Source organism: Sitophilus oryzae, unplaced genomic scaffold (assembly GCF_002938485.1).
Source record: "Sitophilus oryzae breed Bouriz unplaced genomic scaffold, Soryzae_2.0 scaffold_1902_pilon_pilon, whole genome shotgun sequence".
NCBI classification, from domain to species: Eukaryota; Metazoa; Arthropoda; class Insecta; order Coleoptera; family Curculionidae; genus Sitophilus; species Sitophilus oryzae.
The window spans coordinates 288730-313165 of record NW_022146616.1 but is presented as its reverse complement, the minus strand read 5'-3'; the positions used below and the strand labels follow the sequence as shown (position 1 = coordinate 313165).

The following is a 24436-nucleotide window of genomic DNA, read 5'->3' as shown; positions in this document are numbered from 1 at the left end:
ATATTACGACCACTTATAATAAAAAATAAATAAAAAAAAACATAAAAAAATACAGTCCACTAAATTTATAAGAGATTATGCTATTATAAAATTCTTTCAATTAAAACATATGAATAATTTGCAGAGACTTTAGATGTACAAAATATTTACACTAAAATTGTATCAAAAACCAATTTATATAAATTATCTCGTAAATTATTACTGGAATGAAAATTTTATGGAAAATCCCCTGACCAAAAAATATTTTCATGCGCATATTTGAGACAACCTGTATATATAAAAAACTATTTTTAAAATCTGCATACATGCTAAAAAAAATAATAACATTTAATTAATTACATAATATCTCAGCTTCTAAAATAAACAAATATAATTAAATGTTAATTGATAATTACTATCAGCTTGCCGATTTACATCCGATGGAAATCTAAAAAGACTCAAAGAACAATTTTTTGAATTATTTCCACAATTAATACCAGCGCACAGCCTTACTGTGCGCTGGTATTACTCATTTTTTGTCAATCCGTCCCTGTGCTCGGGCGCAACGCTCGAACCTCACAGCTCGACGGACGGAATTCAACTGAAACGCTTTGCAAGCTACCGATATTCGACAGCTTGCAAAAACTGACAGAAAATATTTGCGAGAGTGCAACTACTCTTTTCCTTAAACTATGGTATCACAACACAATTTATATAAATCAAAAACTCGTAATACCAAACTAAAATGTCAAAACGAATGACAATCTCAGGAAATAAATAAATAAATGCCGCAACTTGACATTTTTTACAGCAGAGCTACCACCTGAATACCCAGCGGGAAATATAAATTCCAGTTAGTCAGCCAGGCAACGAATATTTCCATGGTTGGCAACAATGAATTTAAAAATCGCGCCCTCGATTACGTAACTAAAAGTTTAATTGGTATAGAATATATATATTGATTTGTTATGAATTAATGTATTAAAGCTAAAAAATTAATGATCTACTTATACAAGTTTTTGAATAAATTTTTCATCATATCAGTTAGATGCCGATAGATAAAAATAACTCTAATATTACACATATTATTATTTATAGATAACAATTCAGAAGTGACAGGTCTTATCGGCAAACTTAAATACAGATGTAAATAAAGGCCTGTTATCAGTTAAGTGTGTATTTTTGTGAGTGCTGTTCTGTGAAACTTCCTATCGCGGACATTTTTTCTGGCACACTTTCTTTATTTTGTCGGAACTGTAAGGTTGACGACGTGTAAATGACGATGCGGTGACAAGTGACATAGAGATGATGACGGCCAGGTCATGGATATCGGGACTTGTAGAGACTATAGAGGGGGTGGCGTTTGCCTACGCCAGCCATGTCATGCTCAGTAATATATATTTTATGATTTTAGCAAGTGTTTTGGGTGTCATCAAGTCTCATGAAAATAAGTTACGCTAGAGGAGATCTTAAAAATTTTGATTATAACTGTCAATTCAAGTTCATTTTCATTTAATGTACAGGGTGGTTCAAATTCGACGCTTTTAAATGGAAACACCCTTTTCTATAGGAGATAGACAAAAACTAATATAGGTGTCTGGAGCTCAATTTTTGTCAAAAACATGATTGTGAAAACCGCATATCGATATCTGTTACCGTTTCGGAGTTACGGGGTGTTTTTCAAAAATATGCATTTTTAACAAATTGCTGTAACTTTTTTGCTATGGAAAATGTTGTATTTTTATGAAAACATTTCAAAAGTACCTTTTTACGTAGAATTTAATGGTTTAAGTATATTTTTTTTAAAATTAATAATTTAAGAATTATCAACAGAAAATTTGATTTTTTTTATATGGGACACGCTGTATATTTTTAATTCATTGAAATAATTTAAAATTCGTTCGGAAAGGTTTTTTAGTACCATCGATCATCTACAAAGAATTAAAACAGTCATTGAAAAAACAACAGAATACAATATACCTCTACATTTGGCCTTTGTAGACTACCAAAAAGCCTTTGACAGCATCGAAACCTGGTCATTTCTAGCTGCAATGGAGGACGCGAGAATTGATTCCAGATATTAATCCATTATTAAAAATATCTATGATAGTGCAACCTTCCAAGTTAAATTAGATGATGACCTCAAAACAGAAAAAATACTACTCGGCAAGGGCGTGAGACAAGGAGATACCATCTCTCCCAAGTTATTTACACTGGCACTGGAAAATGTCTTCAAGAAATTAGAATGGGAAAATAGAGGTCTAAACATCGATGGGGTACACCTTAGCCATCTGAGGTTCGCAGACGATATTGTCTTGCTGAGCACCGACATTCAAGAACTAAACACCATGCTAAATGAGCTAAATGACCAATCCCAGAAAATTGGCTTTAAAATGAATTTGAAAAAGACCAAGATAATGAGCAACAATATCCATAACATTACCGTTGACAACGTTATTATTGAAAACGTAGACCATTATATATATATTTAGGTCATAAAATCAAGCTGGGCAAGGAAAACCAAAATACGGAGATCAAACGCAGGATCCATTTGGCATGGGTAGCATTTGGAAATATGAGCAATATTTTCAAGGATAAAAAGGTGCCCATGAACCTAAAGAAAAAAGCTTACGACAGCTGCATTCTACCTGTGCTTACGTATGGCTTAGAGACTATGTCAATTACTCGAAAAACAGCAGAACAAATACGAGTAGCACAAAGAGCCATGGAAAGAATCATGTTGGGAGTCAATATTAGAGAAAAAAATACGGAATACCCACATACGTCAAAAAACAAAATTAATAGATGTCGTTAAAAGAGTGGCAAGTCTGAAGTGGCAATGGATAGGACATGTGGCAAGACAGGATTCAGACCGATGGCCCCAAAAAGTAATCCTATGGAGACCTAGGGAAACAACCAGGAGTATGGGCCGACCAAAAAAGAGATGGGTCGATGACGTCAGGGCAGTGGCGGGAAGACAATGGATAAGATTGGCTAGAGATCGCGAAGCATGGAAAAACCTAGAAGAGGCCTATATCCAACACTGGATGGAACCAGGCTGAGAAAGAAGAAGAAGAAAAGAAGAATTTAAAATTACGTTTCCAAATATTTTTCAGATATTTTGTTCGATTCTCGATTCCTCTTCGAGATATAGAGTTTTTTAAAATTCGCCCACTTTAAATAAGTAGGCTTTGAACGGCGCCGGTTGTAATGCAAAAAAATTGTAGCTGTGGGCAACAATTAAAATGAAAATAATATTTGCAATGAGAGATGCAGAATTTTATAACAATTTAAACTATATTTAATAACATCAACACATTTAAACTAAATAACAATAAAAATTAACAGCAAACCAAGACATAATATTTTGCTGCAGGTGTTCAACATATCGACCGTCTTCTGTTATGGAGAGCCGGGCCATTTTTGAACATTTCTCGCGGAATTCATTAACTCAGTGGGGGTGAAAAATACCCTCGCATAACGGCTAAATATTTCTAATTCTTGTTTATATTATATAGGCAATTTTAAAATATGAACAATTTATTCTTCCGAAAAGATAAAAATTCATAGGAACTAAGTCAGGCGGCCTCGGCGGCCAACGGCTTTTTAGCTACTCAATTATTCTTGAAATTAGGCTCAAAAATTTGTTGATAACTTCAGCGTTCTGAGGTGGTGCCTCGTCTTGCTGGAAAAATATGTTTTCGAGTTCCATTAAGGGATATAATATACATATTATAACAAAATATCAAGTGTGCTATATTTTTGGAAACGTAATTTTAAGTTCTCTTCAGTTAATTAAAATTATACGGGGTATCCCAAATAAAAAATCAATTTTTCTGTTGATAACTCTTAAATTAATAATTTTAAAGAAATTATACTTAAACCATTAAATTCTACGTAAAAAGACGCTTTGGAAATGTTTTCAAAAAAATACAAAATTTTCCATAGCAAAAAAGTTATAGCGATTTGATAAAAATCCAAAATTTTGAAAAACACCCCGTAACTCCGAAACGGTAATAGATATTGATGTGCGGTTTTCACCATCATATTTTGATAAAAAGTGAGCTCCAGACACCGATATTAGTTTTTGTCTATCTGCTATAAAAGGAAAAGGGCGTTTCCCTTTAAAAGCGTCCAATTTGACCCACCCTGTACGGGAATATAAATTCAATATTATTATTAATTTAGTTGGTTATAATGGAAAATGTAAATTTTAGTGATTGCTCTAAGATACAGTTGATATTATACCGTATAATCGAAAAAAAAACGGCGCCCCGTTGGCTTGGAAATGACGATCGATGACATTCTCCACATTTTACATATAAAATGACAGCGATCTTTATTGTTCTGTGTATTTTTTCTGTAGATGATGTATTTTACATTTCATTTAACTTTCATTTTTTCTGTATTTGTTGTATTGTCATGTTGAAAAAAGATTGAATATGCGACAAGGAAGAAACAGATCCATTTTTGTAATAATTTTTGTAGCCTAATATTATGCCTGAATTTGTTGTTACCCCTTAAACAATTTTTTTTATTTATTTTATGTTTTTTTAATTATTTTATACTGTTTGAATTTATAAAGGACTATAGTTTCAATGATAACACTTTGATCAAGTTTATTTTAGATCAAAGGTTCGTATATCTTAGGGTAAAAATATGAGTTTTTGTAAATTATTATCGTAAAATAGATAATAACAATTTTAAGAGAGGTTCAAAGAGTAGAAATAACATTTTATCGCTAACAGGAATTGATGTTGAAGTATTTCATTATACAAACATTTTTTAAGTAATGTAAAGGCATATTTTAGGAAGATATTCTTCAGATACCTATTCCTTTTTTAACTTCTCATAAATACACTATACGATAAAAAAAAACGGCGTTAGAGATGGTTTAGAAATAAAACGCTGTCACCAGACATATAAATATCACACATTAAGTGATTATAAACAAAAACAAAACTAATCTATAAGAAGTCTCCTTGAAATTGAAACTCCCTTTTGTAATTAAATGTACACTGATAATGTCATGTTCAAAAATTATTTAAATATGATACTACTAAGCAAAACATATAAACATTGATTTGTAATTAATTTGAACCTCACTATAATAAGGCTATAATTAGATACATTGCAAACACACACAATCAAAACTCAATAGAATTTATAAAAAAACACAGACATGTATAAAAAGTAGACTGGCTATACCGGGGGTTTCTCAAAAGTGGCTCACCTCTATACCTTATTTATTTTTTCAGATAATAAAAACGAGATTTGGTACTTTAGTATATGACATAAATCAGGATTGAATGACGTATTTAATTGTTTTCGGTCACTTCCTGTTTCACCGGAAATGACTACATATTTTGATTTTTAATTGACACCCTCGGTATTTTTTTGCTTTATTCGATAGAAAATGACACTCTGAACAGAATGACATATCATATGTCAACTTCTGATATTCTCGCATATGGTTTATTTGAAATTGTAACATGCGGTTCATAATGACAATTTGACTCGAAATACCAAGTATGTGGTACCAAATTATTCGTAAAAAAATTCTTTTTTTAAATATGCTAATGAGCCACCTTCGTTCCATTTGAAAAAATTGAGATGTGATTAAAAATACGATTTGGGCATCTTTCAACCGGCAAGACACGAAAAACATTATTAGACGATCAAATCTATTTTCCCAAGGCTTTTTAATTAAAAATTATTGTTTTTAATACAGCCATTATTAAAATTTAAAATACGATTATTTTTTAAGCGAAAATGTCAAAAGTTGACATATGGTATGTCATTCTATTAGAGAGAGTATCATTTTCTATCGCATAAAGTAAAAAAATACCGAGGGTACCGTTTAAAAATCAAAGATTGTAGTTATTTCCCGTGACTGAAAATAATTGAATACTTCAATCAATACTAATTTATGTCATATACATAGATATTAAAATTTTAGAACATGTTGGCTGTTTGATCTTCGAATTTACAGATGTATTGTATATTTATTTTTTAAATATATGAGCATTTTTATCTATTTTTAAATACATTCTAAACTAGTAAAATAATATTATTTGTCTTGACTTTTTTATTAGAAAAATTATAAAGTTCATTAATTACCCTTTATCATTAAATAAATCATTTTTTATCTAATCTACCGATACAGTGTTTATTGCTTCACACTTCGTTTTTGTAACCTAAAATTTTCCCAAGTCTCCAAAATATTTGCTAATGAAAAATGTGTGTGAATTATTATAAGAAAATATCCTGAGTATGTCCCTGTTTTTCCATTTATGTGATATTCTTTTTTCCTCAGTGTTCCCGAATGCACCGCCACAAACGGGAATTCCCTGCCAAGGAGATGACAGTAAGTATCCATTTTTAGTTTATTTATATCATTTATGATTATGGGAGATATTATTTGTATTATTTTATAGCGACATTGTCTAAAATTAATTGGAAAATCAATAAACGATAGCTAGAATTAAGGAAACTAGATATCTGGGTGCCCTGCAGTGTGTCACCGGTGACAGGGTTGTTTTGAAAATTCGGTTTTTGATATAAAGGCACCTGTTCGATCTGTCTAAAACATTATCAGTGTTACAGTGTTGCCGGATCATTTGACAAGTAGTTGCATATTTGTTATTTTAGTGCAATGGCCCAGCTACGTCGAAACACCGGTTCCCATTAGAACACCGAAGTTAAGCGACGTTTTGTTGATGGACGGGTGACCGGTTCGAAACTCTGTGTCGTGCTGTTGTCCAATAAAGGCAAAAGTGTAAAATCTATTGACACACACACTGCTCATTCACGCCGGTTCGAGGCCGGATGAGATCGGATATCTCGTGAGTAAGAGTCGATTTAGAGACTTGCCAAGTCGGTAGGCCATTGACCATGACAATGACTAAAGAATATAAGGACATGTAACGCCCGTATAAGATACGGGCTACAGCAGAATTTGTGACCTTAGAGGCCTTTCTTTTGATGGCAAACAATGAGTCATCATTTGTTCACCAACGACAGTTTTAGCAATTTTTAATAGTTTGTGTGTGGTAAACTTTGTATAAACTTTATTACAATGGTGACCCAAGCAGCATTTGGACGTCGGGACAACGTTGTGCCACGCAACCAAACGTCGGGGCGCAACGTCGGCACAACCTCGTACCAACCCTAGTCTGCACTAGTTTGGAGAATAATTTTTGGGTCGAAACGACGTTGGATACCGACGTTGGCTAGAAGCCTAATTTAGTACAAACTGCAACGTTGTTTAAAATCCTAATTCACAGAAATACAAAACTAATATGGCGTCTAAGTCGCGTTTTATATTAAATTGGGATAATTATAGTAAAAATATTATTTTTACGATTTAGTTAGAGACATATGTCAGATGGCAGTGAAGGAAAACAAAAGAAAAGTATTTAAGTGTGGAGGATGTTTGAAGATCATAATTAGTGAAACGCTTTAACCGACTCTGTAACTCGATACCCAAGGCAAAAAAGTTAAACGCCAACAACTTTATTGATAAATGTATTGTTTCTACTTTGAAAAATACTAATGGGCCTTAAAATTAAAGAAGTTTTAAAAATTTTCTTGAATTTTTTTTTAGTAAAATGAAAATAATTTATTCGCAGTCGAAAAAATTGTTTCCGCGTGTTTTTTAGGGTCAAATATTTCAAGTTAATGGATTCAAAAAGCAGGAATTGCTATTTTAGGAACGAAATATTTTCTTATTTAACAACATGGCGGTTTTCACTTTGTTGTTTTGGAGATTAAGATGGAGTAGTTCGAGTAGTCGCATACTGGACTAATAAAGTCGCAGTTCGGCCTTAACAGGTAGTATACTAGTCGCAAGATTGCCTAATTTAGTCATCCTAGAATCTAGCTTGTGCCGCCCTCTATAATCTAAATAAACGAGGGAGTGGATAAACTATCGGTAATATATGTCGATATATATTTAAATTTAGTTTTTTATGTACCTTTCTTATGTCCCATTTTAATTAAGTTTTTTTTATAAAAACAAAAACAGCACTGAACTGTCTGACTGAACAGAACAATGAAGTGAAAATTTAAGATTTAAGGTTATGGTTCAATACAGTTGCATAAAGGTAGTGACTCGACGTCCTACCAACGTAAGAATAAGGAAATCTAAACAACGTTGGAATTAGTAAAACAGACGACGTTTGCATAACGTTGGAATAGGTCCTGAAACTGACGTCGGAAAACTTTATATTGTCCAACGTTGTAACTACGTTGTCCGAATCACCTAAAGATCACTTAAGCAAAATGGTTACAAGACAACGTTTATTCGACGTCGCAGAAGCTTCTACTTTGCTGTAGTACTAGTCCAACGTCGGCACAACGTTATAAAAACGTTTAAATTTATTTTAATACCCAAGGTAGGGAGCTAACTATTTTTTGTAACTAATCCAACGTTGTGTTTAGTAAACATGTGGTCGCAAGTCGTGAAAATGCTACTTGGGGATTAGTTGTTCAGCTTTCAAGTGTAAAAGCAGCAGCGATAAGAAAGAGCCAGGAGTAACGTTTCATAGGTAAAAAAACAGTCCACTCCAACTTTTTAGCGTTTTCTTATTGAATTCGATAATTATTCTTCAATTTCAATTAATATCTATATGTACTTGATATGTGCTATACGTCGATACTAGTTTTGTACCTTGTGTTAACATTTTAATACGTTTTTTTCGTAATTAATTAGGATGATACACCGTAGGCGTTGTCAAAATAATTATCAAAAAATATAAATATTGCTTCAAACACCTAGGTTAAGAAAAATATGTGCCACGGCACTGTTTGGTGACATCGGCACAATTTGCTCTCGGGTGTTATTTGTCCTTGGATTCTTTAGTCATTGGACCATGATATGGCCGAGGACAGCGGTTCGGATTCCGCGTAAACAAAGTAGGTCCCGTCCAGATTAGCTCTGGCAGCAAAAAGGAGACGTTAACTGAAATCTTTACTTTTTTTGTTATTTTAAATGGAATACCCAGTATATTATTACATTTTCGGAAACTACTTTTATACCTCATAATTTCTCTATTATACTAACCTATACCTATTTATAATAGTTTGTGAGATAAAAAATAAAACATACCTATTTAAAATTGACAGAAACATGATTTTGAATAAGTATTGATAAAATCATGAATTGAACATTTTTAAAGTTGAAATTTGGGTTATAACAAAAGTCGAACACAAAACTCGTTAGAAAAATAGAATTAATTGATTTGATATTATCTGATTTATACAATATAATTCAAAGTTTATGAATTATTACTAGTTAAACTTCATTAATATTATTTCGAATAATATATTACCCGAAAAAAAAATAGGAGGATAACCTACATACGTAAAGAAATGAGATCCCATCAAAAACATAGAATGTAAAAAAATGCCAAGTCGCGCAACAAAATTCTTCCACTATAAAAGTTGTTAAGATCTTTTGTAAAACCAAGTCAGTTTATTTTATTTAGTTTCTTTTTAAGCACCTATTCAACAATTTTGATATGAATTGTTGAATTAGACATCTTTAATTCTGTAATAATTATAACGACTTATAAAATAAAGTTCCTAAAAACAGTTAAAATAAGTTCCTAAAAAATAAATACAAAAACTGGAAATATTAGTTTTCCACCATATTTCTTCAAATATCGAGATAAGTTCTACTACTTAACGAGTTATCATTGAGCCACTCTATACCGGGTGCGTCTCAAAAGTGGCTCACCCCTATAACTTTTTTATTTTTTCAGTTAAGAAAACGAGATTTGGTATGTTAGTATCTTACATATATATGTATAAAATGCTAATGTTTATTTGTGTCATCTCTACTGAAGTAACGACTTGCTCTAGAAAGTTGCTTTTTTTACTAAAAGATAGCTAATTGGCTCTTCTAAAAACTGTCTTCACCGGATTTTTTGTTTTTAATTTAATTAAAAAAAATAAAAGTATTTTTTTCCTTATGTCGCGTCATGGCGGATGCGCCAGGCTTCAACTAGTATGACATAAATTAGGATTGATTGACGTATTCAATTGTTTTCGGTCACTTCCTGTTTCACCGGAAATGACTGCAACTTTTGATTTTTAAATGACACCCTCGATATTTTTTTACTTTATTCGATAGAGAAGAACACTCTGAATAGAATGTCATATCATATGTCAACTTTTGACATTTTCGCATATGGTTTATTTAAAATTATAACTTGTGGTTCGTAACGAAAATTTGACACGAAATACCAAGTGTGTGGTATCAAATTATTCGTAAAAAAATGCTTTTTCCAAATATGCTAATGAGCCACCCTCATTCCATTTGAGAAAATTGAGATATGATTAAAAATACGATTTAAGCATTTTCTAACTGGCCAGGACAAGACACTAAAAACATTAGACGATCAAATCTATTTTTCCAAGGCTCCTTGATGAAGAATTAGTGTTTTGAACATAGCCATGGCACTCCAGATTGAATTTTAAAATACAATTTTTTATTAAGCGAGAATGTCAAAAGTTGACATATGATATGTCATTTTATTCAGAATGTCATTTTCTATCGAATAAAGTAAAAAAATACCGAGGGTGCCATTTAAAAATTAAAAGTTGTAGTCTTTTTCGGTGAAGCAGGAAGTGACCAAAAACAATTGAATACACCAATCAATCCTAATTTATGTCATATACTAACATACCAAATTTCGTTGTTTTATCTGAAAAAATAAAAAAGTTATAGGGGTGAGCCACTTTTGAGACGCACCCGGTATATGTAATATTGACAAAAACATGATTGTGAATAAGCACTGGTAAAATCATGAAATGGACATTTTTAAAGTTGAAATTTGGATCATAACGAAAGTTGGAGACACAAGTCGTTAGTAAACTAGAATTAATCTATTTATCTATTATTATTGATATTATCTGGCTTTATACAATAATTCAAAGTTTATGAATTATTGCTAGACAAATGTCTTTAATATTATTTTGAATGATATAGGTATTACCCGAGTAGGGTAATAAGTAGGAGGCTAACTTACAAAAAGAAATGAGATCTCCCGTAAAAAATATAGATAGTAAAAAAATCTCGCAACTAAATTCTTCCACTATAAAAAGTTGTGAAATTTCTTGTAAAACTAAGTCAATTTATTTTATTTAGTTTCTATTTAAGCACCTTTTCAACAATTTTGATATATTGAATAGTTGATTGTTGAATTAGACATTTTTATTTCTGTAATAATTATAATGACTTGGTTGCAAGTTAAAACAGTTTCATTGAATTGTGAATAACTGTTAAAATAAGTTCCTAAAAAAATACGAAAACTGGAAATATTAGTTTGTCCACCATATTTCCTGAAATATCGAGATATAAGTTCTACTATTTAACGGGTTATCATTGAGCCACTCTATATTTATTACTGTTTTCGAGATTATGTATATTTTTACAAATTTTGCCTAGGCTATTTTTTTAAGCAGTACACCCTGAATTTGAGAATTTCGTCTTGAACACAATATAGCTAACTTTCAAAAAATACCACACATGCTATAGATCATACCAAATAAACTTTTAGTCACGTGATTCAGCTTGACCGGCACAGTGTTGCCCACTTTTACTTATTTTCATTTAATCAAAATATTTTATGAAACAAAAATAAATTAATTATAAATATACAGGGTTGTTCACCACATACGACACGGAGTATTGTAGCTAAACGATGAGATTTTTACAAATTGTAAGTTTTGGGTTCGATGAAGGACTATTAGAGGTACAATTTAAAAATTATTTTACAAGATACAGAGTGTCCCAAATAAGTAAAAAATATCAAAGTTGTATTTTTTTAAATGGAACACCCTGTATATTATTACATTTTTAGTTTCTGCAATTAAAATAAAAGATAGAGATTTGATTAAGTTTATTATACTTAAACCTTACCGTTTTTGAAATATTTTCAATTTTGTGAAATTACGGTAAAATTTTAATGCTTCATTGCTCAAGGGTATCAAAGTTTTTTAATACTAAATATTTACTGAAGTTTATTTACTGATCAGTTATTGCAATAATAAAATATACTACTACCTTATACAGAGTGCCTAAAATTTATTTTAAATAATTATTAGCTTCAAACGGCAATAACTTGTTTGAATTTAAATGGAACACCCTCTATATTTTACGAGAATCAGATACTGAATTGTGTCTATCAAATTAACAATGCCACCATTTTTTACCTATCTCTTTAAGTTTCTAGAAAATCATTTTTCTTGTAATTTAGAACTTATTTATCAATTGACATTGACTATTGACATTTTAGATTATTTTTAAAGTTATTTTAAAATTTTAAAAGAGTACAGATACTAATATTGTCGAAATAATTCATTTATTTCATTAAAAATAAAAAAACTGTTTAAATAATAATATAAAAAATTGTGGTAGAAAATGATTCAGTATTCAAAATTGTTAACTGACCGTTTGCGTTGATTAATAATAATTGTAAATACTAAAAAACTGAATTTTTGTATGGGCATTAGACAGTGTGATGAAAAGTAACACCTTAAAAATGATTTTTTTTTTTATTTAATAAATCTTATTTATAACAACAGGACTTTAATTTGATAACTTATTAGTAGGTATAATGATTTGCAAACAAAATCCACATTATTTATAATATTTATTAACGAACACAATTGGTAATAATTAATTAGTATATGGGCGAAAATAATGGTGTTATATTTAATTAATGGTATACTCTTTATAAAAGATTTAAATAGTTTTCTTTTTGCATACAAATGGGCTAGTAATATATTATCGTTTTGCTAAAACAGTAATATTACAATCTACATTGTACATTTGTTGCTTTAAAAACAATCTAAAATATTAAATATTCCATGGATATATTGATAAATGAGGTCTAAATTAAAAGAAAATGCATTTCTACGAAAACTTGAAGGATCGGTAAAAAATATTTATGTACAATTTGATGAACAATTTATTTATTGCATCCGATTCTCCCTAAAATTTACAAATTCCATTTTAAATTAAAGAAGTTATTGCCGTTTTGAGCTAATTGTTAAAATAATGCTGAACCTCTGTATAAGGTAGTATTATTTTATTATTGCAACACAATAACTGATCCATAAATAAACTTCATTAAATAGTATTAAAACATTGATACCCAGCGGAGGAATCAAGCCTTAAAATTTATACTGCAATTTCACAAAATTGAAAATATTTCAAAAACAGGTGGGTTTAAGTGTAATAAACCTTAAATCAGTCCTATTTTAATCATTAGAAACTAAGATGTAATAATATAGGGTGTTATTTAAAAAATACAACTTTGATATTTTATTTATTTGGGACACTCTGTATCTTGTAAAATATTTTTAAATTGTAGCTCTAATAGTCCTTCAACGAACCCCAAACTTACAATTTGTAAAAATATCATCGTTTAGCCACAATACTCCGTGTCGTATGTGGTGAACAACCCTGTATAAACAGTTATTATTTATATCAACAAAACTCACCTCCTTAACAGCGCTTAAGGGACATAAAGACTATTACTATTGATTTCCCGTTCAAAATATTCTAATCAGGTTGCGATGAGTTTTTTGCAATGGCTATTAGGCTATCTTGTACACTTCGCAGTAAAAGAGGTTCTAAAAAGAACAGTGTTCGACTGCAAGGTCTGCTAGTAAAAATTTCAAACTTAAAAAAAAAAAAAAAAAAAAAAAAATACAAAACTAAAGTGTCAAAACGAATGACAATGTCAGGAAATCAATATATAAATGTGGCAACTTGACATTTTTTTCAGCAGAGCTACCACCTGAATCCCCATCGCGAAATTTAAATTCCAGTTAATCAGTACGGCGCCGAATATGTTCATGGTTGGCAACAATGAATTTAAAAATCGCGCTCTGGATTACGTAACTAAAAGTTTAATGGGTATGAACTATAGGTGTCATTGGCTGCTAACACATTTTTGGTAATTCTTTTGGTAATTTTCTTAAATAAAATATTTTTATTCCTAAGGACATTGTTCAGACAATAACAAACATTTTAAAATAAAAACCAGTCTAATCGGTTCATGTTTTCTCAAGTTATTCTCTTCAAACAAACAGCATTTCATTTTATATAAATGACATCATTTTTATTCACCCTGTATACGTGTACGTATATGCAAAGACACGTGTTTACCATATTGTAATATGAGGAATTTATTGCTATCCATTCGGGCGAGAACACAGCTACATTTCAGACGTACGATTATCAGAATTTTTCATTTTTTATGTTTGTTAGTGTGTATTAAATTCCGTTTTGTTGTATTTATTAACGTTTTGTATTAATGTGAAAGAAAACTAATTTATTTATAATTATAAGTCCTCAAAAATTATTGTTAATATTAAGAAAATGTTCATACCGAGGCAAACTGGAAAGAAGTTGGCAGTGACACAGGTGATTAAGTGCTTCTTGTTCTGTACAAACGCTCACAGAGAAAAACTGGGTATGTAGTCTATTAATTTGCTATAAGACAACCGCAGCCGTCTTTGATGCCGTTTTTTTTTCGATCATACTGCTTTAATACAAATCATTATAAAAAATCACCAAGAAATTATTGGTTTTCGCGATTTTTATTCAATCTTTCATGTCCTTTAAGTGTTTCTAGTGTTTTATTATATCAAACATTCAATATAAACACAGTAATAAGTGACTTATACCGGGTGCGTCTCAAAAGTGGCTCACCCCCTATAACTTTTTTATTTTTTCAGATAAAAAAACGAGATTTGATATGTTAGTATATGGCATAAATTAGGATTGATTGACGTATTCAATTGTATTTGGTCACTTCCTGTTTTACCGGAAATGACAACAACTTTTTATTTTTAAATGGCACCCACGGTATTTTTTGACTTTATTCGATGGAAAATGACACTCTGAATAAAATGACATATGATATGTCAACTTTTGACATTCTCGCTTAATAAAAAATCGTATTTTAAATTTCAATCTAGTGTGCCATGGCTATGTTAAAAACACTAATTTGTAATCAAGGAGCCTTGGAAAAATAGATTTGATCGTCTATAATGTTTTAGTGTCTTGTCCTGGTCGGTTAAAAGATGCCCAAATCGTGTTTTTAATCATATCTCAATTTTTTCAAATGGAATGAGGGTGGCTCATTAGCATATTTGAAAAGGCATTTTTTTATGAATAATTTGGTACCACACACTTGGTATTTCGAGAGTCAAATTGTCGTTATGATCCGCATAACAATTTCAAATAAACCATATGAGAAAATGTCAAAAGTTCACATATGATATGTCATTCTACTTAGAGTGTCATTTCCTATCGAATTAAGTAAAAAAATACCGCGTGTGTCATTTAAAAATAAAAAGTTGTTGTCATTTCCGGTGAAACAGGAAGTAATCAAAAACAATTGAATACGTAAATCAGTCCTAATTTATGTCATATTATACTAACATACTAAATCTCAAATAAAAAAGTTATAGGGGTGAGCCACTTTTGAGACGCACCCGGTATACAGGGTTGTTCACCACATACGACACAGAGTATTGTAGCTAAACGATGAGATTTTTACAAATTGTAAGTTTGGAGTTCGTTAGACTATTAGAGCTACAATTTAAAAATATTTTTACAAGATACAGAGTGTCCCAAATAAATAAAAAATATCAAAGTTGTATTTTTTTAAATGGAACACCTTGTATATTATTACATTTTTAGTTTCTACGATTAAAATAAAGGTAAATTTGATTAAGGTTTATTATACTTAAACCTTACCGTTTTTGAAATATTTTCAATTTTGTGAAATTGCAGTAAAAATTTTAAAGCTTCATTTCTCCAAGGGTATCAATGTTCTAAATATTTAATGAAGTTTATTTATTGATCAGTTATTATGTTGCAATAATAAAAATAATACTACCTTATACAGAGTGTCTAAAATTTATTTTAAATAATTATTAGCTTCAAACGGCAATAACTTCTTTAATTTAAATAGAATGCCCTGTATATTTTAGGAGAATCAGATGCACAATTAAATTGTCTATCAAATTGTATTATATCATTTTTACCTATCCCTTCAAGTTTTCGTAGAAAATGCATTTTCTTATAATTTAGACCTCATTTATCAATATATCCATGGAATATTGACATTTTAGATTGTTTTTAAAGCAACAAATGTACAAAATGTACAGACCGATAATATTACTAGCCCATTTGTATGCAAAAAGAAAACTATTTAAATCTTTATAAAAGGGTATACCATTAATTAAATATAACACCATTATTTCCGCCCATATACTAATTAATGGCATACTTAATTGTGTTCGTTAATAAATTATTATAAATAAATGTGGATTTTTGAGTTAGAAATCAATATAATAATAAGTTATCAAATTAAAGTCTTTGTTGTTATAAATAAGCATTTATTAAAAAATGAGATATCATTTTTAAGGTGTTACTTTTATCACACTGTCTAATGCCCATACAAAATTCAGTTTTTTAGTATTTGGAGCAATTATTATTAATCAACGCAGTCAGTTAATGTAGTTTGAATACTGGAATCATATTAATTGATCCTCTTTAACAAATATTTAAACAGTTTTTTTTATTTTTTAATGAAATAAACGAATTATATCGGTAATATTAGTATCTGTACTCTTTAAAAATTTATTACATCTTTCAAAATAATCTAAAATGTCAATATTCCATGGGTAAATTGATAAATAAGTTCTCAATTACAAGAAAATGCATTTTCTACGGAAACTTAAAGAGATAGGTAAAAAATGGTATAATATAATTTGATAGACAATTAAATTTTGCATCTGATTCTCCTAAAATATACAGGGTGTTCCATTTAAATTAAACAAGTTATTGCCGTTTAAAGCTAATAAATATTTAAAATAAATTTTTAGACACTCTGTATAAGGTAGTATTTTTTATTGTTCCAACACAATAACTGATCAATAAATAAATTTCAGTAAATATTTAGTATTAAAAACTTTGATACCCTTGGAGAAATGAAGCCTTAAAATTCTTACTGCAATTTCACAAAATTGAAAATATTTCAAAAACGGTAAAGTTTAAGTATAATAAATCTTAATCAAATTTACCTTTATTTTAATCGTAGAAACTAAAAATGTAATAATATACAGGGTGTTCCATTTAAAAAAATACAACTTTGATATTTTTTACTTATTTGGGTCACTCTGTATCTTGTAAAATTATTTTTAAATTGTACCTCTAATAGTCCTTCATCGAACCCAAAACTTACAATTTTAATTATATTATATAACAAAAGTTATCGTTTTTATATAATACACATACCTACACATAGGGTTCAGTTTAAAATAACGAAGATTTGAGAAATTTTATAAAAAACACACACACATTTTTTACCCCCCTGTATGCACGTCGTATATTGAAATTTCTTCCTAAATTCATAACCCAAATTTCAATTCATATTTATTACTTAGTTATTTTCATAATACACATTTTTGTCAATATTTTACATAGGTACATATTTACTTTTTTCTCGAAAACCATTAGAGATACATGTAGAGAAGTATAATAGAAAGATTATGGGCACTTTGACAGTAGAGTAGAGAGAGATTTGAAAGAAAGCCAAAAATGGAACAATATACAGGACATTCCATTTAAAATTTTAAATGTGCTACTACTTTTCAAATGAAGTGCAAACACTGTAACGCTGAAAATATTTTAGGTCGATAGAACATGTGTGTGTTTATGTAGGGATCAAAAAAAAAAGATATTACCTACTCATTTTCCATAAACATCTAAATTACCAACACCATCACCCTGTATATAGTACAGAGCTATCTCTGTTCTTATTACTTATGTGGTTATTATTAAAAATTATATTAAGATCCTATTAATTCTTAAGAATACTATTACATATAACGTTTTTTAAATGCTGCTTGGCATATTGTTAGAAATATTTTTCGTAATAATTGTACCGTATGGTCGAAAAAAAAACGGCGTTAGCAGTGGCTATGAAATGTAGATCGCTGTCATTTTTTATATGTAAAATTATATGGAGAATGTCATCGATCGTCATTTCCAAGCCAACTGGACGCCGTTTTTGTCGATCATACGGTATTAAGAATATTTTTAACGTATATTGATAGAAAATTAACTTATCACTTTATTATTATCTATTTTTAAAACAATATTACGTGGTATTTATTTATGTTGTAATTAATAGGAATTAAATAGGAATTAATAATAGCATTAGTAATATTTAGTAATAGCATTTAAATGTTCTAATTTAAATTATTTTATTTACAGGAAGTATTTATAGAAGAGGTGCCAGAAGATGGCGGAAGTTGTATAGAGTCAACGGCCATATTTTTCAGGCAAAGAGGTTTAACAGAGTAAGTAGTGTTTACTAAAATTCTAAAATAATTACAGGGTGTTTCAAAAAACATGTGCCATCTCTCGTGGGGAGAATCCTCGCGTAAAAATAAGATAAGATATCAACATAGGTCCGATCCTGCTTTGTTTCGTACCCAAGTAGCATCTATCTGACTTCGAACTAAATCTGACCTGAAGCGACGTCAGACTTTGTGCAAATTTAGGTCGGGTGCTCGTGATACGACCTGTGACGTCGCTTTCCTATTAAAAGCGACGTCGTTGGATCCGAGTCGGTAAATCCAACGATATGTCGACGTACAAAATAACAGCGTACCATTTTTATTAATTTCCCAACGTCGTTCCCACGTTGGCTTGCACGACGTACATATACTTGAACTAGCCCGACGTCTACCCGTTGTCAGAATAGGATACGTCTCACTGATAATCCCTAAAGTAACGTCCAATTATATTTTGTTGTATTTTATGTTCATATTTATAACCTAATTTACGTATCTCTATTTATGTCCATAAATACAACCCATTAAGTAGCATTTGCGACCTAATGAACATCATGAACTAATAAAAAGTGTTTGTAAACAAACTTAAATTTTTTATTATGCCTAAAAAAAACACTAAAAAGGCATTTGACATTCATCTACATTTTACAGAAAGAGGTCGAGGCTTTTGCAAAATAATAATAGTAGTAGTGATGTCTTGCCTCCACCCGTAAATGCTTTTTATCCGGAAGAGATGCTGCATTACACTGGTGCATCTTAATTTCATTTTTTAGCTTAGGATACCAGCAGATCCCATCCTCCACCGACATGTGAGGTTAGGCTTAAAAAAAGTGGCTGCCCATTTTTTTTAACGAGAAAACAAAAACTTAAATATAGTTGCACAAATCCACAAATCACTGATACGCAAAATGCAAAGTGAGGTTACGTGGCGTACGTTGGAATTATATACGTCATAATACGATTGCCGGTCGTCCGGTTTGATGACTTCGGTCGTGTGAGACGACTAATGTTGGAGACCCGGTCGGAATTGGTATATTGGTAGTTCATATTAAGTCGGACACAGAAATCCGCCATTCTTAACACGTATCCGATTGTCAGCCATTTTAAAATCGTTTTTTGTTTTTAAAATTTATATTCACATTTCGATTTCTAGTAGAATAATATTGATAAGGTTGAGTTTGGGGGGAACCACAGTACAGTTTTATGATTAAACCAGCTAGAAAATTTTAAAAAAATATTTTGCGAGTTACTTTTTATAGATATTTTTATTTCATAAATCTACCTAATTTTGAAGGCGCTTTTTTGTTTTCCAGAGTATTTTAATCAGATATATCAAGAAAGTGACTTCCGTTGACAAAACTGATGTCTGGATTAATGATTCAGAAGTATTATAATATGAAATTAGATAGGCACTTATAGTTATATTCGAGGAGTGATTATGAATCCATTTGTAATTAGGTAGTTTGGTTAGGTTTTTATGTATTCTTGGTAGCGAATATGAAACCAAACGTAACGTAAGTGCTTAGCGACGAATTTTAAGTGACTAAAATCCAACGTAATATGACGTTGGTAATTGGTAGAATTAAATTCCCTATTAGGTCAGATACCGACGTCGAGGCGACCCGAATCTGTATTCCCCATTTAGGTGTAAATAAGGGTCGTCAGGCGGTCGAACCGACGTTGGTACCCGACGTCGGGTTTATTGAACGCGACGTATACCCGACGTTAGATAACGTCCAAATGCTACTTGGGTAGCTACAGGGTGTTAAATTTTTAACATTTTTTCGATATATTATTATCGTTTTGAATGAAATTTTGACGGTAAAAGTTATTATAAATGCGACATATTTTAAGCTAAAAAAGTGTCGACACAATTTATCAGGGACGTGCATATGGGTTGTCACTGGAATATTTTTCTGAAAAAAGCATGTACGCCACTGACTTTTTTTTCTCTTGTTAGCATAATAGTTTAAGCAATTTAATGCCGGTTAAAAGTTGTCTCTTGATTTTTTGTCGATTTCGGCCTCCTCGATGAGATAAACGCAACTTTATTAATTTGCCTTGATCCAAGTCTAATAGCAGCCTTTAAAAAATTGTTATATCATTAACTTGCGAAAGTCTTAAAAATTATTCATTGATTCCTCATCAAAAAATATGAAAAAAAGTTCCTATAAACATGGGTTTGGAAATGCATAGTTTTAGAGTTACAGGATGTTAAAACTTTTTAAAATTAGATTTTTTGTAATTATCTTAAATACCATTAGTTTTTATTTGAAATTGCTGTAGGTTGGACTAATAGTAATAATATTTAATAAGAAATTAGGTAAAATATATAATTTTTTAATTTTATTTTTATTTTAATTTTTTTAATTGTGACTAATAAAATTGCGTTTATCTCATCAAGGAAACCGAATCCGACAAAATATCAAGAGATATAGTTTTTAATTGGCATTAAACGACCTACACAATTTTGATATCAAAAGAAAAAAAGAAAAAACTCAGTGGCGCACATGTTTTTTTTTTTGAAAAATATTCCAGTGATAACCCATACGCACGTCCCTGATGAATGTATCGACACTTTTTTAGCATTAAAATATGTAGCACTTATAGTAACTTTTACCCTCAAAATTTTGTTCGAATCATTAAAAGTACTTGGAAGAAAATTATAATAAATGGAAAAAATAAGACTTTAACACCCTGTAGTTACGAAACAAAGCAGAATCGGACCTATGTTGATATATGAAAAATAAATCTTATTTTTACGTGAGAAATCTCCACACGAGAGATGGCACATGGTTTTTTGAAACACCCTGTATAATTTATTATACTTAATAAAATATGGTTGGTTTTAACAATAGATATTGAAGAATAGAATAAAAAAGTAATAACATGTGATTTTTATCTGGAAAAAAAAAGAAAATATAGAGACAATAAATAAAAAAAAGCAATAAATAAAGCAAATAAGAAAATATAGAGACACTCTAACATATGAGTAAAAATGGAAGGGGTGGCTGCAATAACCAGGCAGCTCCACTTTTTTTCGAAAATGAGATTTTTAATGAATCACATGAACACCCTTTAAAAAAATTGGCCAATCGTGTCCTGCAACAATCAGTTCTCTCAATATAACAGTACATAAATGGCGACGTTAGTTGGAGCTGCCTTGCTCTGGGTTTGCAACAAGAACCGAGCAGTTCTTTTTCGATTTCGCACAAATTTATGAAAATGAAGTTGCCTGGTTATTGCAGTCGCCCTTTCAATTGGCTTGTAATCAATATTAACATTATTGTATTAACTAAATTTAACGCTTTTTTCAGAAGGCTTTTTGCGCCTACTGCCATGACCGCATCTGGGGCCTGGGCAGGCAGGGCTTCAAGTGCATCCAGTGCAAGCTGCTGGTGCACAAGAAGTGCCACAAGGCGGTGAACGTGGCCTGCACCAGCGAGCACCACATCGACGCCATGACACGCGAAGACAGGAACGGGGAGGTGCAGCAGATAATCGTGGGCACGCCCAACAATGACACCCTGTCGGACAGTTTAAGGAACAGGGACTATGACGAGCCTCAGCCAGATATTACAGGTAATAACTGCTTACCCCCCCCATACACGTTGAAATATTCTCCATAATACATATGCATTTACTATACAGAGTACAGTACTTTCAAGGCTGGTAGATCTTTTTAACTGAAAATTAAAAAAAATGCCGAAAAAAAATCCCAGATATTTTTCTGAATTAGCCGCCTTCGGTCCATCTTTGGACATAAGCCTCCCTCAATCTTTTTCGCTCTTCTTTGTCTGTGGTCATACTCATCTATCCCGTCCCTGTATGTTTCCTCTGATCGTCCGCCTATCTCATCTGATGTCTTCCTCTATCTCTTCTATTTTCCGCAGGGCCTGCAGTTTTTGATGCATTTATACATTAGTATATATCTTTTTATAAGTAGATGATTAAAGGTAATAGAGTGGTAATATGTATTTGCAGGTGATGTTATGTTAATAGAACACCAGTGCCGGTCTCCGGACGCGCTGGAATCCGACTCCAGACGTCAGTACACCCTGAACGACTTTGAACTGATCAGGGTGATTGGACGAGGCTCGTATGCCAAAGTACTCATGGTCGAACTCAAGAAGACTAAACGTATTTACGCGATGAAGGTAAGAAAAATACAATCTAAAAACTGTCCATCGTGTCAGGGAAGATTTTGATAGACGACATCCAAGAAATGACAGGAAATTAGTGGGAAATTAAGTTGTCTTGATTTTGGTCTTGGCCTTTTAAGCATTCTGGTTTAAATTACCCAAGTAGCATTTTCACGACTTGCGACCACATGTTTACTAAACACAACATTGGATTAGTTACAAAAAATAGTTAGCTCCCTACCTCATGTATTAAAATAAATTTAAACGTTTTTATAATGTTGTGCTGACGTTGGACTAGTACTACAGCAAAGTAGAAGCTTCTGCTACGTCGAATAAACGTTGTCTTGTAACCTTTTTTGCTTAAGTGATCTTTGGGTGATTCGGACAACGTAGTTACAACGTTGGACAATATAAAGTTTTCCGACGTCAGTTTCAGGACCTATTCCAACGTTATGCAAACGTCATCGGTTTTACTAATTCCAACGTTGTTTAGATTTCCTTATTCTTACGTTGGTAGGACGTCGAGTCACTACCTTTTAGCAACTGTATTGTACCATAACCTTAAATCTTAAATTTTCACTTCATTGTTCTGTTCAGTCAGACAGTTCAGTGCTGTTTTTGTTTTTATAAAAAAAAACTTAATTAAAATGGGACATGAGAAAGGTACATATATATAAAACTAAATTTAAATATACATCGACATATATTACCGATAGTTTATCCACCCCCTCGTTTATTTAGATTATAGAGGGCGGCACAAGCTAGACTCTAGGATGACTAAATTAGGCAATCTTGCGACTAGTATACTACCTGTTAAGGCCGAACTGCGACTTTATTAGTCCAGTATGCGACTACTCGAACTACTCCATCTTAATCTCGAAAACAACAAAGTGAAAGCCGCCATGTTGTTAAATAAGAAAAATGTTTCGTTCCTAAAATAGCAATTCCTGCTTTTTGAATACATTAACTTGAAATATTTGACCTAAAAACACGCGGAAACAATTTTTCGACTGCGAATAAATTATTCTCATTTTACTAAAAAAAAAATTCAAGAAAAATTTTAAAACTTCTTTAATTTTAAGGCCCATTAGTATTTTTCAAAGTAGAAACAATACATTTATCAATAAAGTTGTTTGCGTTTAACTTTTTTGCCTTGGGTAACGAGTTACAGAGTCGGTTAAAGTGTTTCAATAATTATGATCTTCAAACATCCTCAACACTTAAATAATTTTGTTTTGTTTTCCTTCACTGCCATCTGACATATGTCTCTAACTAAATCATAAAAATAATATTTTTACTATAATTGTCCCAATTTAGGATAAAACGCGACTTAGACGCCATATTAGTTTTGTATTTCTGTGAATTAGGATTTTAAACAACGTTGCAGTTTGTACTAAATTAGGCTTCTAGCCAACGTCGGTATCCAACGTCGTTTCGACCCAAAAATTATTCTCCAAACTAGTGCAGACTAGGGTTGGCACGAGGTTGTGCCGACGTTGTGCCCCGACGTTTGGTCGCGTGACACAACGTTGTCCCGACCTCCAAATGCTGCTTGGGTATTTTTGTGCGATACCAAAACCAGTCTAGTTTATCATTAAAAATAATCAGAAATGATACACTATAAAAACATAAAAATAGGCAGCAAACTACAAACTTTTTATCAAGATTATTTGTTGAATGTGTTGTATGTTTCAGGTGATTAAAAAAGCTCTTGTGACAGACGACGAAGACATCGACTGGGTCCAGACCGAAAAACACGTGTTCGAAACGGCCTCAAACCACCCGTTTCTCGTGGGCCTGCACTCGTGCTTCCAGACTCCTTCCAGACTCTTCTTCGTCATCGAATTCGTCAGGGGTGGCGACCTCATGTTTCATATGCAAAGGTAAGACTGCGACCTTGTAGTAAATCCCACCCGTAGGTACGC

At 31.4% G+C, this 24436-nt stretch overlaps 1 protein-coding gene across 1 annotated transcript in view; it reads left to right on the top strand.

Annotated features, from left to right (window-relative positions):
* The window catches only part of LOC115883435 (atypical protein kinase C-like), a 50364-nt gene that overhangs the window by 11356 nt on the left and 14572 nt on the right, over positions 1-24436 (top strand). The window contains exons 4-8 of the mRNA XM_030901797.1: positions 6296-6346; positions 18287-18372; positions 21687-21951; positions 22354-22526; positions 24207-24394. Coding sequence (XP_030757657.1) covers positions 6296-6346; positions 18287-18372; positions 21687-21951; positions 22354-22526; positions 24207-24394 — 763 coding nt within the window. The remainder of the gene's footprint in view (positions 1-6295; positions 6347-18286; positions 18373-21686; positions 21952-22353; positions 22527-24206; positions 24395-24436) is intronic.